General features: G+C 43.4%; 1 protein-coding gene across 1 annotated transcript; it reads left to right on the forward strand.

The window, feature by feature from the left end:
- Nucleotides 1-1,463: 1,463 nt before the first annotated feature.
- Nucleotides 1,464-12,660, forward strand: LOC146268224 (gamma-adducin-like). The gene is made up of 15 exons (XM_084709755.1): nucleotides 1,464-1,672; nucleotides 2,649-2,942; nucleotides 4,162-4,306; nucleotides 5,193-5,344; nucleotides 5,899-5,979; nucleotides 6,476-6,625; nucleotides 6,896-7,039; nucleotides 7,222-7,320; nucleotides 8,013-8,186; nucleotides 9,210-9,470; nucleotides 9,778-9,894; nucleotides 10,265-10,354; nucleotides 10,482-10,605; nucleotides 10,844-10,939; nucleotides 11,059-12,660. Exons 2-15 carry the CDS (start codon nucleotides 2,742-2,744, stop codon nucleotides 11,292-11,294), a joined length of 2,070 nt encoding a protein of 689 aa, XP_084565881.1. The 5' UTR covers nucleotides 1,464-1,672; nucleotides 2,649-2,741; the 3' UTR covers nucleotides 11,295-12,660.
- The last annotated feature ends 999 nt before the right edge of the window (nucleotides 12,661-13,659 follow it).

The following is a 13,659-nucleotide window of genomic DNA, read 5'->3' on the forward strand; positions in this document are numbered from 1 at the left end:
CATTCAAAGCCTGATGTGTATAATGTCTGTAATATTATGATCAAGTTAGCAATAATAAAAAATAAAATGACTCAAATGAATCAAAGGATGTGCTCATGAATCAGATTTGACACAATATAATTTCTAAAAGAGCTCTTTCTGAAGCATAGTAACAGCCCTAGCACATATCCTTAATAATAACAAGAGACATCTGGTCAATGTTTCCAGGATGGGCTGCCCCCTTAGAAAGTCTAAATAGTCTGTTTGAGTGTGGGGGTACACTCGTGGATGCTATGTGTGTGCTGAAGCACATAGTATGGCTTTGCCTTATCCTGTGCTCACGTGTGTTTGTCTGTGGTTTCTATGGGAACTCTGCCATGACAGGCAAGGTTGCAGGCCAGGTTGCAGGGTGGACGTGGGGAGCTGGAGGGTCAGACCGTTCTGGAATGAAAAGGTTCTGCCTTTCATTACATCAACCCATGTGCCCCCATATCTGCTTCGACTCAAAGACTCCACTCTGTTTCCTGGAATTGTTGTGTCAGTCAGTGACCCAATCCATTTCTTTCCAAGTGTGTGTATGTGTGTGTGTGTGTGTTTGTGTTGGGGTGAGACATGCACTGTGTGTGTTCACGTCACATGACACATAAATGTTGAGAACTGCCCCTAAAGTTGGGAGCAGACGTTACAATAATGTTGGGAGGGTTTATTTTAATGGTCCAACCTTTGTGTGGTCTTAAATTGTATCTCCTGTTTACAGCTGAGAAATTTAATTATTTAGAGGATAAATGTTTACAAGTTGTTAAAGAGGGTGGGAGTCCCCCAACAAGTTCTCAAGATTCAATATTTTCAGCGGTTAGGAAACTGAGAATCAGAGAAACTAATGTGTGCATTATTGTGAATGGAAGTGGAGTAGCAATAGTCAATGGTACATATTATGGCAGTTTCCTCTCTCTGACTGCCTTGACAACAATTCTCATATTGCTCCACTTATCTAGTGTCTTCAGACCAGTTTTGGGAAGAGTGGCCAGAAAAGAGCCCATGTTTCAAGATGCACACCTGGAGTTCCTTTTGTGCCATTGGTGGAAGGACATCTGCGTTGCATTGCTCCCTCTTAGAAAACATCCTATGTTATTGGAAAGCTGTCGGGATTCACTTTTAGGCCATAGCCTACTTACTGGGTGGAGTGTTAAACAATTTTGATGCTCAAAGTTTGATGTTAACGTCTTCTAGATGTTTGGAGAGCATGGGTTCTAGATATCGCAAAGCTCACCGCAGTCACGCATAATTGTCGTACTGTCTGGAGTTAATGCCAACTCAGAGCATCGGTAAACGTACAGTAAAGTGCCTATGGAAAACACAAAAAAGTGGTGTAGAAGTCGAGACAAGCTTCGGTCAGTAAGACATGGTGGGGGGAGTGCTTTCACATTTCTGACCCGCGAAGGCGGTGGGTGGATACAAGCATGGTCTCTTTTTTCCTTTTTCCCACACAAACACACCCACACACAACACGCGGTTGCACTTTCGTAGTGCATGGACATAACCTACACACTCTCGCTACTAGTGTATGCTCAGATGCAAACACGAATCCTGTTTTCTACAGGATTACAGAATATATGGGAACTTGTGTTATCAAAATTAATTTCGTCGGGAATTTGGTGGACTTCAACAAGGACTCGAGGGCTCGTATTCGTAGGTAAGGAAAAAAGTCTGAAAAAACGTTTGTCTTTGATGTTTCCGTAAATCTAGGAACTCAAGCAAGAATGTTTTTAGACTTTAAAGCGATTTTAGTTTCTGAACTGCATCGCACAGGTTAGGCCATCAAAACTATTGAGTTTTTGCCGATGTCGTGCAGGACACATTTAACTCACGTGATTATTCTATCGGTAGACAATGAAACATGGCAGGAAACATTATCTGCCTATTTGTGTCCAGAATCCGGTTCATTCATTAACTCAAACGGTCCAAAAATAGTAAACAAATAAATTATGTTAAGTAGACAATCTTTTGAAAAATACGGTGCACACTTTTGATTTGAATGTCTGCACATCCTATTGCCGATCGTGTAAAGTGGTTATGTAACTGGGTTGAGTGCCTTGATGTTACCAAAGCCTAGCCCACAAAATAACAGACTTACATTCAGCCATGAAACTGTTGTTCATTTACTTGGGTTACTTTTAGCCCCTGATTTACAACCCCCTGAATTACATTCTGAATACCTTTGCAGCAAAATGATTGTTAATTTAGTCCAGAGAAGACGTGAAGAACGGCACTGGTTAGACCTCTGCATGATGCCCCACCACCCCCCATAGGTGCCACTTTAACACCAGAGGTGCAAACTGCCCTCTCAAACAGCTTGATTTACATGCTGCTGCAAAAGAAAGGCCCACTGTGGTGTTCTGTTGATACACTCTAAAGGAGTTAGCATGCCAGTACACATAGGTAAATGACCTCCCCTCCCCCAACCACCAGGTCTCATCAGAACACAGTCTTATTTGTTTCTCTTTAGAGATTGTGGTTAAGATGGCATAGCACAAAGGAAAACCTCCTAGACTGTAAAACAAATGTGTGTGAGTAACACAAAATAAAACCATGACTTGTGTATCCTGTTGAACCCTGTGGACACATGTTGAAGTAACTTTTAGTCAAATACTCTCCTCCCTTCCCCGCAGATTGCTAGGCCAGGTTCCTTTGCTGTGCGTGGTAGGTGAGGACCAGAGAGAGACCTATAGAGAGAGGGCGTGGTGAAGAGACCCGTAGGCAGGATGAGTCTGGTGGATATCAGACAGACAGCAGGGTCCATGACTCTGTCCCTGTCCAGCATCGACTCCAAGGAGCGCTACTTTGACCGCGTGGATGAGAACGACCCAGAGTACCAGCGCAGCCGTAACATGTCACCTGACCTGAGGCAGGACTTCAACATGATGGAGCAGAAGAAGAGGGTGACCCAGATTCTCCAGAGCCCTGTATGTAGTCCCGTCTGAACTGCAACAAACACAGTCATGACCACGCTGTCACAGATTGAGAACCAACCGTTCAATATTGCCGTAACCGATCGGTTGTTGAAAAACACTGTTGACAATTGTAGGTATTTTAAAGTATGTTTTGCATTCTATGGAACTTATTATACAAACCAGCTTGCAGTCTGCACACCTTATTTCACTGTTAACTTAAAATGACTTTGCTATTGTCAACAAACACTGTGTTTTTAAACATTAAGTATACATTGATTTAAACTTTTTCTTGTTCACATCACACATTTTCTCTTATAGTTATCACTGCAGCACGGAAATAATTATTCAAAGAGGATTGGTGTTGTCGGATACATATTGTGCATTGTCATTTTATATCCTACATTGCATTTGTATTCATTTAGTAGACCAAAAAAAAACTTCAACAGTGGACAGCTTATTGTACTTCAAATTGTCTACGTTGTGTATCCAAACTATTAGTCCAATACTGCATATTACCAAGACCAGTACATCACACATACTTCTAACAACAAGAAGCATAGATATTGAGACAGTTTAGGCAGTATATATTGAATCGCAACGCATGCCTGTGGAGCTGTTGAAAATAAGATGAGCCCACGCTCTCGTCTGAGATTGCGTAAGAGACACTAACAAGTAGAACTTAACACATCACCATGGGAACGGTGCTGAGATGGAGCAGAATGCTGGCAGCTCCACCAGAGCTGCACATAGGAGAATAGCAGGGGTTTTTGGAGGCAAAGGATGCCAGTGATTCATGGCCACTTGATGGGCATAAATTAATAGGCTGGCTTAATGGGAAGGCGACTCCCCTGGTCACTGCCAATTCACATCCACACAAAGAGCTCTTAAGAAGTCCCTTGTGTGATTTGTGTAAACTTGTATCAGCGAGGAACTCAGTTAGGACCGGCAGCACACTGTGCACATGTCAGAATGTGAAAAGGTGAAAAAGTGGAAAAAGAAGGAACTGGAACTGGGTCAAGGTTAGGTTTTGACCTACATTGGCTATTTTTTACAGCCTCACCCTTCCCTCTCAGCTGGCTGCGGCCCTGTCCACAGTGGAGCGGTGTGGACCATGTATTAGAAACCCTCAGAATCCCACTCCTTCCACCTCCATCTGGGATTCCACAGGATTAAAACAGTCCTATAACAGATTTCAGAGGAGAATATTAACCCCTTACTGATTTGTTCCCAGGTGTTCAAGGACGAACTAGAAGGCCTGATCCAGGATCAGATGACAAAAGGCAACACCCCTACAGGGCTTCTGGCTTTGAGGCAGATAGCTGATCTCATCATGGCCAGCACCATGGGAGGAACTGCCTCCTTCACCTCCCCCCAAAGTAAGTATGTGTGTCTGTCTGTGCCCCTAGTCTGCGCCTCTTGCCTTGTGAATGTGCGTCTTTGTCTGGGGTTAAGTGTGCGTCCATCCGTCCATCCGTCTATGTATTACGTTGTCTTCATAATGCATCCTGAAGATCCTCATTGTCAGACTTGTCGAACGTTATATTCGTGAACACATGCCACATTGAATATCCTGAAATGGCTTGAAATGCAGTAAGTTGTTGACAGCATTCCTCTTTCTGAATGTTTCGAACAAGTGATCGACAGACTGGTCCACATAATGAATTACAGATGCCCAGTGCGTCAATTATGTTGCCCTGCCTGTCTCTGTAGAGGTCACTGAACAGCCCGGGGCTACAAGGCTCCATTTTTAGGAAGGTTCAGACTGTTACTGTTTGGTAATGTAATGTAAACATGCCCGTGGCCTCATCGTTTTTTGAAGTGATGGAGGCAGAGCTGGCTTTTAGCAGGGGGGGAAAAAACAGTAAAAGTGGCTGTAAAAAGACTGGGGTTCAGTTGAAATGGCCTTATACAGTATACGGTCTAAAAATACGCTGCAGGCCCTCGTTAGAAGTTCTCGAAACAACCACATTTACGACCCAACTGGATGCTGGGTCCTGGGATGGACTGATTTGATATGCAGCAGTTTCTTTACGGCCAACATTTCAGCTTGTGGTAGTTCGAGAAGATTTGAAGAAAGCTGTAGAGAGAACCGATTTAAAGAGATGTGGAATTCCACCAAGTAATCACAATCTCCGTGTTGCTGGTGCAGGCTGAAGTAATATGAAGTAAATCTATATATTGCATTTACACGGTCAGTAATGTTGTCTTTTAGTGGGTGCAGTTTTCACACATGATGCTCAGGGATCCTGTTTTTCTTCACAGGCCTTGGGATGGTCACCCCAGTTAATGACTTACACGGGGTCGAGACTCCATCCTTTGCCAAAGGGGAAAAGCAGAATCGCTGTAAGCTGGCTAGTCTCTACAGGCTGATAGACCTCTTCAGCTGGGCCCATTTCACCAGCTCCTACATTACTGTGAGTATCAGCCCAGCTGAGGTTACATTAACACTTTAATATAAAAGTGTCTGTAAATGACACTTTCACAGACACTTTGATTCAAAGCACCATACAAATATGGTGATGGGTATAGTTCAGTGGGCGCAGGTTCAAATCCCCATCTGTATTTTGCTTCGGATGGAAGCTTCTGCTAAAGGAACACATTTAGATTTCCATTTAGATTTCCAAGTGGTGCATGTAGAAAGTGCGGCGGAAAAACAAGGAGTGGAAGTGCATAGTTCTTAAAGGTGTTTCGGTTGTCAAGAAAAAGTCTGTGTTTTATCAGGCATGATACAACAATGACATCCACATGTACCAGAGCCCTCTGTTTCATAGCCACAAAAAACGACTAAGTAGGAGGCCACAGATACGTTCTGTACGACGTACAGAAAAGCTGATGGTAGAACAAGTATAAATTGTTGCAGCTGGCATAATGCTGCTGCTAGCAATGTATTTCTATATTTATAGATTCATATAGCCCTGATCTGTTATTTTTTCCTGTGCAGCTGTGTAAGTTTGTCTTATTCTTACAGGTTCGTGTAAGTAAAGAACAAGGCCATGTTCTTATCAGCCCACAAGGACTATCTTTTACTGAAGTCACAGCTGGCAATCTGGTAAGCACATGACTGGGTTTGTGTTGTGAGATGCCAGACATGGAAAAGAAAAAGCTTTGTTCCCTTGCCCAATGGCTTTGATAACGCATAGAGTGCATTTCTATCTCCAGTCAGACGTGCAAAATGTGGAGGACGTTATGGTTAGTCTATTGATTTGAACAACACAATCAATAAATGGCCATATAGACAGCTCAAGGCTATGTTAAGAGATGAGCCGCAAACATTGTATTGTAGGTCATATGTAAGGTAAGTATCACAGTATTGTGTAGTCTGCATAATTGTTATCTTGTTCCTAATATGTAATTACTATGCAGATATTCAGATGATAATTACACGTGTTCCACTGTAATCTTTTACATTTAAAATGTGTTCCAAATACCTCTGTATTTATATAATCACCAACACAATATAGTGATGGGCCTAGTGAGTTTGGACGAGTGATTTACACCCACGTTTCCTGTGTTGCCATAGTAACCCTCGGTTCATATCGTTCCAGGTGAAAGTGAATATGATTGGTGATGTGATGGACCAGGGCTCCTCCTTCCTGGGCATAGACCCGCTGGGGTTCAGTCCCCACGCTGCCATCTACTCCATGAGGCCTGATGTCAGGTGCATCATCCACATTCACACCCCCGCCTCCGCTGCTGTGAGTTCACGATAGGACCGGAATGGCGAGCTGTTGTGTGGAAAATATGAAGAATGTGATATTTGCACACATTGTGGTGGTAAAAAAGAAAGACATCTCCCTATCACGTTGAATGTAGATACACATTGTTTGTTGCGCTTTACAGTTTACTTTGATGTTTCCTCGTTAAAGCGAACGGGGCATTTTATAGAGGCACACATGGCACAAAATGTGCCTGTCGTTAGCTGTAGACGTGTAGTAGTCACTGTTGCGTGTTCCTTGGGTTAACAGGTGTCTTCCATGAAATGTGGCATCCTGCCCATTTCCCAAGAGGCTCTGCTTCTGGGCGACATTGCCTACTTCAGTTACCATGGCTGCCTTGATGATCAAGAGGAGAAGGTGGAGTTCCAGAAAGCTCTGGGCCCCACTGCCAAGGTAACGTCAAATGAAGGGCCTTCCCAAATAAAAACAACAGTCTCACTGTTGTGCCGCAATAGAACAGCAAGTCTTGCGTCATATACACAATTCATTTTCAGCAAGTTTTTACAGTGCTTTCCTGACACTAACAATGAATCATACTGTGTAATTAAAGTATTTACCATTTCATTCTTTTTCAGGTCCTGGTCCTTAGAAACCATGGGCTGGTGGCTCTTGGGGAGACCATAGAGGAGGCGTTCCACTACATTTACCATGCCCAGCAGGCATGTGAGATCCAGGTGAGCCTTTGATTAATGACTGGCATTGTTTCCTTCAGTTATTGGAGCTATAGCTCACTGCTAATGCCTTTCTGTTCGTTTCTTACGTTCAACACAATAGGTGGACAAAGTTGGGCTGCAGTACAAGATTTGTGGGTGTTTATTTTGCTGCACTTTGCTTGTGTGGTCCAAGCACACTTTATAAATTAATTACATGGATAAATCATTCAGGGTATGCCTGTTGAGCCTCTTCACAACAGTAAAAAATTGTTCCCTGGTGTTGGAATATTTTAAAACTTGGTTTTGGACACTTTCCAGTTTAATAATGTTCCTGCGTTGCCTGCACCGGGAAAAAGCGAGTGAAACATTAACATCTGTTTAAACACAGCTGAATCAAACAGTGGATGTGTGATTGAGACCACTGGTCACTAAAAGAGCCAGGTGGCGTTCGACTGTTCATGTCTCTTTTCTTGAGGCACTCCCACATCGCTCTGTGTTCGCTTATCATCCCTGGTGTCTGGTTGGTCCTGTGTTGGTTTTTTCATTCGATTTATGATGTGCTCCATCTGGAATGCTCTGAGCTTACTCAGACATCCACGATAGCAATCCCCCATGATGCATGCAGTTATTGGGGGTGATGTAGATGTGTTGTTTCTTGCACAGTCAACGTTATAAAGCTCCAGGGTAACGAGGCATGGTGTCGAAATCCGTAGGTCAGCGCTCTGAGATGTTCCGGAGGAGCGGACAACCTGTTGCTTCTGGACCGGGACAAGTTCAAGTCCCTGACCCAGGGTGTGGCTGCAGTCGGAGTGGTTGTGGACAGTGAGGTCAAGTGGAAAGTGGGGGAGGCGGAGTTTGAATCCCTCATGAGGATGCTGGACAACCTGGTGAGTGAACTCTCCAGCTGCTGACCTCACCCATGATGCCCTGCGTTTCCTGTCCCAGGCACTTCCTGGGGAAGTATCTGTATCCAGTTCCAGAAAAAACTTTTGTTAGTCTTCTGGGTTTTTCCGTCTTACTATACATGTACTTGTTTGAACTGATGCAAAAGTAACTGGACTCAAAACAAAATTTCAGTTGTCGCAAAATTCCCTTGTTTACTGAGTCATGGACTTTGTTTGGGAGGCTCTAATCTTAGCGTGGGGATAATGGGACCGTTGGGTGTCTTTCTGGGTCTGTTTAGCCTCTCTAGAGATTACTGTGTGATGTGAAGAGTCCCTTACCCCTGAAACACGGTATCTGACCGTGCTAATGGCTAGGGTCAGACATCATATTCTGCTCACAGAGGGTGGTACCACATGTGTGATCTGTCTTTTCACTCACCTAATAACTGCCATCGCCCAAATGCCGGAGGCTGCGACTGTGTTGTTTTGCTTTGCAGTCTTGCCCCCCCCCTCTCTCTCTTTCTCCCTCTCCACCCACTCTCTCTGTTTCCTCCCACTCTCCATGATTCTTGCACGCCTGCTCAGTCATAGCTTCCAGATGGCGGGGAGTTAAGAGCATAGACCACACAATCATTTGTAGTCGATTGACTGGAAAACTCAGCACACATTGTTTGCCCCCTTTTTAACAAAGTCAAAGTGGTTGTTCTATCCTCTTTCTTTGATGTATTCCTAACATCAGTTGCCCTGCCAACTGTCATGTGTTGGCCCATGTTATCTATTCTCTTTGAAAGCAGGCACCTCCTCATCACAAAAGTAATGTTTGTGTATAGTGAAGTTTTCCAGAACTTTAAAGAATGTCTGTCTTTGCTGCAGTCAGAACTGTGGGTGGCCGAGACATCAGCTAAAGCACACAAGCTCAAAGTATTTGTCCGTCTAATAACTAGTATTTTACAACTGATAGAATATTATTTTAAGGATGTTCAGGGAGGTTGGCTCAAGCGTTTGTGTTGTCTTTGGATACGATAGGGCTACCGGACTGGCTATGCCTACCGCAATCCCATAGTGAGGGAGAAGCCTCGGACAAAGAACGACGTGGAGATCCCTGCCACGGTGTCAGCAGTGCCCGTGGAAGAGGGGGACACAGGCCTGCGAAGCCCCTTCAAGTTCCTGGCCCAGAAGCAGCAGAGGGAGAGGACCCGCTGGCTCAACTCTCCGAACAGCTACCTGAAGGTCAACGTGGCCGAACGTTCACCCAACGGAGAATGCAGCCCCAGGACCAAAACGACGGTGAAACACTTTTCTCTTGAGGATGTGTTGAGCAAGCAAATGTTCCATAAAGAAAGAAATGCTTACGGAAAAACGTCCGCTTTCAAGCATCACCTCTGTTATGCTTTTCCTTGAATTTGGCTTTGTTTACAGGCTAGGGCCAGACTAGTCCAAATCTATGCACACAGCACAAGCGCTGCACGCCGCTTGATCTTGTGGGTTAGCCTGCCCTCTTGTGGAAGCTTTAAATTTGCAGGATCGCTAATGGCAAGTTTCAGAACTGTATTTATGCTTTCTGCTCTGTGTGTGTTGCACTCTCTCTTATTAGTGGATGATATCCGAAGAATCAGGCAATAGCAGTGGCACCCCAATACGAATCGAGGACCCAAACCAGTTTGTTCCACTCAACACAAATCCCACAGACGTCCTCGAGAAGAGGAACCGGGTTAGTTTGACTCTTTACTTGACTTGTTACCTATATTTACTTTGGACCTTTTATTGATTTAAAGCAAGATTTGCTCTCTACTGTGTATGGGAGGCACTATTAAACTCTGTTCCCAGGCAAATTGATATTGATCTAATAATAGTATCAACAAGGGTCTTTCTGGAATGACAGCTGGACAGCACAAAGGATCAATCCATTATAAAGACACTGCATTGACAAAGAGGAGGTTTCGACAGTCACTCAATATATTGTGACTCGATTGAACTTCCTCTAGTACGACCACAGAGATGCAATTGTCTAGGGACTAGCAGCCATAAAAATGATAAATGATCTGTAAATGATTTGTAAATCAAATGTGTTTTATATTTAGATCAGGGAACAAAACAGGTGTGACCAGATGACAGCAGGTCCTAAGTCCCAGCTTCTAGCAGGCATTGTTGTGGACACCAAACCCGGACCAGTAAGTGTGACACACATGTGTGCACAGGATCAACAGACACGCAGAGAGTCTGTACTGCATGCATTCTTCTGGTCTGTGGACCCATATAGCAGGCTGAAGATTTCACAATGTCCTCACTCCCCTTCAGGCTTTCATCATCGAGGACGAGGAGCAGACACGCTCCCTGCCTCCCAACCCCTTCAGCGGGCTGACTCAGAAGGAGCTTGAGGAGTATAAGCACACTGTGGAGAGCAGGCAACAAGGCCAGGATGGTAGGATTCTCCCACCCGCCATCCGAACAACAGCCTGTCAGAATGATACTTTCTCTCACAGTCGTTGCTAAAAATGTAGTGGGTTCATGTCATGTCCATGTCAACCAGAGGTTCACTTTGGTTCCGACTTTATTTGATATCGATGTTTTGGTTGCACTTGCACAATGTAGTGTCTGTGTGAGGTGATGTTTGTTGCTGTACTTATAATGAGATATCTTTTCTGGATTCTTCCCTGCAGATGGTGAAGATGTGACAGATGGGGATGAGATGACCACGTTTGACGGCTCCACCATATCCCTGTCCCTCTCTCCACTTATGACTCCTGTCAAACAAGGTAGCGGCTAGAGCAATGTTATAGTTCTCTGGAAACTGAACAAAGACAAGTATTTTTTTGTAAACCGCCTCCCGACCTCCTGACCCTCCTGAACTCACTTGGTTTCTTCCTGTGTACAGATATCATTTCCAATGGGAAAGACCACCTGGATGAGATGGAGAACCTAAGCATGAATGTATCCAAGCTGAGCGTTAGCACCACAGATACTGTGGAGATCTCCATAACAACCATAGAGAAGGATCCACAGACCCCTGAGAGCCAGAGCAAGTCCCCCAAGAAGAAGAAGAAGTTCCGTACTCCCTCCTTCCTGAAAATGAGCAAGAAGGAGAAGAAGAAAGAGAAAGCAGAGGCCTAATTGAAGACAGTGACGATTTGCTTAGATGAAATGCATTTCTTTGGCATGAGATGATTGGGTTATCGAGTGGTGCAGCTTATGAATTGACATGAATTTGCAAAGTTCACTAACTAGTAGCCTTTTCTTGTCAATACTTTCTTTTGAGGGCTTTGCTCATGACATAAGAAGAACATACCGGATGTCAGTTAGGCAACAGGTCGTAACTGAGCTGTGAGTAATAGTTACCAATCAAGAAATAAAAACAATTATACTTAGTTCCAAGAGTAGTTCATTCAAACTATCATTTTAGATTTTAGACATTTTATTGTGAGCTCAGTATTGAATGTATGTTGATAGGACCTGTAACAGACATGCAAGTGCCATTTGGGAACTTATGAGTTTTATAGTCTGGTGTCTGGAGCTGGTGAAAATATATGAAGTCAAGCCTTAATCAGTATGGTTTGTATAACAATATATTACTGTTTTTTAATGGCTAAGATATAGTTCACAGTAGTGTTGTTTGATATGAAACATATACAGAACATGTGTTCCTTGGGACTGTTATATTGACCATATAACTCATACCAATGCTCAAATAAGGCAGTTGTTAAGCATGTCTCGCAATAAGTGATGCTGTCTTTGTGGTAGATGCTTACGCTTTGTTGTGATTGTGAGCAGACACAAAGACGTTTTGTAAACCAATGAGCCATTTCATGTGTTTTACTGATTCGAGTGGTGACACGACAGAAAGCAAAATGAAAGATGATTGATATTAATTAGGGCTATGGAAAGTGCTACAAATGAACTGTGAATGTCAGAGGTCTACTGAGAGTCAAGTCGGAACGTAGGTCAGGTGTCCAATTCATTGATTGCCTTAGGATATGAAAAGCCATTCCCTGATTTTGTGTGTAATGACAATGTGTTTAAAACTAGAGAATGCAGGCTATAAACCAAGGATCAAATGCCCACATCCCAATCAATATGTGAATGGTTGCTTTGACCCAAAGGGTGAAACGTGTGCTTGTGTAAATAGAAGGTTGTGTGTTTTTTTTAACACAATGCTGAACTATCGGTTGGAATAGAATGCATTTGTGTACTGTAATAGACTTGACTTTAATCAATAATGCATTAGGATTTAGTTCTGCTTTTCAGTTCAAATTCAATCATGCCAACAATACATATAACATGTCATGTTTACTGCCACAATTTCTTTTACTAATATAATTTTGTTGACTCATTATTTGTATTGAAATGCTTATATATTAACTTTGAGCTTTTGTAATATAGGATTGTGTTTTGCATAGATGCTCCATTACGTTGACTAAATTCTCCATGAAGCTGCAGTACATTACATCAAATGTAACAATGAAAATGTGTGTTAACCTGATTGTGTTATTGTCTCTTATTTCAGCATGCTGGATTCACACAGACAATTATACATTTCTGGTGATAATGGATTTTATATCACCTTTGGAGGAGTGAAATATTGAATTAATATATTGAGGGGTTTGAAATGCTTTGTATATGCAGCTGCCTGACTTATTCTTTAGGTGTCAAAACTACCCAGGGTATCCTAATGGTCTGGGGGCAACGGAGACTTGCATGTCAATGCCTTCTTTGAAACATCAGTTTACATGCCGATCAATTAAAAAATAGAGGCCCCACAAAAAACAAAACAATGTACCTTCCTGATAATTGTTTCCGGGATGCCCTGTAATCAGTCTCGGGCTATGCTGTGAATAGGCGTTGTCATGGTAACCCACAGAGAGGGTCTGAGACAAAGAGGGGATTTGGTGTCCAACAGGTGTTCGTGTCAGGGCAGTGATAGGAGCCATACCTCCATCCCCCAACTCAGACCAGGACGAGCACGGAAACGGAGACAGACACGAGCCCACCCTTCGGCCTCTTGGTCTCATCAGTGGTTGTAAAGGCTGCACAGCTCAAAACTCAGGCCTTTATGAACTTTATGCTTTCGTTTCCCAGTTGAACTGTGTGAGGTAACAAACCAAGTGGTTTCCGGAACATCCCGAACTGTGTGTGCATGTTTGAGCTTAGCGCTGAGCTCTTCCATCACTTGTCAATGTTAATGACAGTGTTACTAGTGGAGGGGCTGGGGGGGTTGCTTAAGGAGCAGGTGACACACTGCCTAACTGGAGGGTCCGTCTGCTCTGACCCCAGGGCAAAGTTCAGTCATTGTGTGCACACAATGGGAAGCACAAGCACAATTATTCCGCACAGAGAGCTAGATTGCCTCTTATATAACACCATATTACATAGTTATGAATAATAGTATATTAAATTGTGAGAGTATCATATCAAGATGATATTAACCACACTGTACAATCCTGTGTTTAAGACTTTTTGGAGACAGTCATGGAGGTATTAG

The sequence above is a fragment of the Hypomesus nipponensis genome, chromosome 11 (genome assembly GCF_054491055.1).
Source record: "Hypomesus nipponensis isolate SF chromosome 11, ASM5449105v1, whole genome shotgun sequence".
NCBI classification, from domain to species: Eukaryota; Metazoa; Chordata; class Actinopteri; order Osmeriformes; family Osmeridae; genus Hypomesus; species Hypomesus nipponensis.

Coding starts and splice junctions, on each gene's coding strand:
- LOC146268224 (XM_084709755.1), top strand. CDS start 2,742: ATGAGTCTGGTGGATATCAGACAGACAGCAGGGTCCATGACTCTGTCC. Junction 8,187..9,209: donor TGAGGATGCTGGACAACCTG/GTGAGTGAACTC, acceptor TGGATACGATAG/GGCTACCGGACTGGCTATGC. Junction 10,940..11,058: donor TATGACTCCTGTCAAACAAG/GTAGCGGCTAGA, acceptor TCCTGTGTACAG/ATATCATTTCCAATGGGAAA.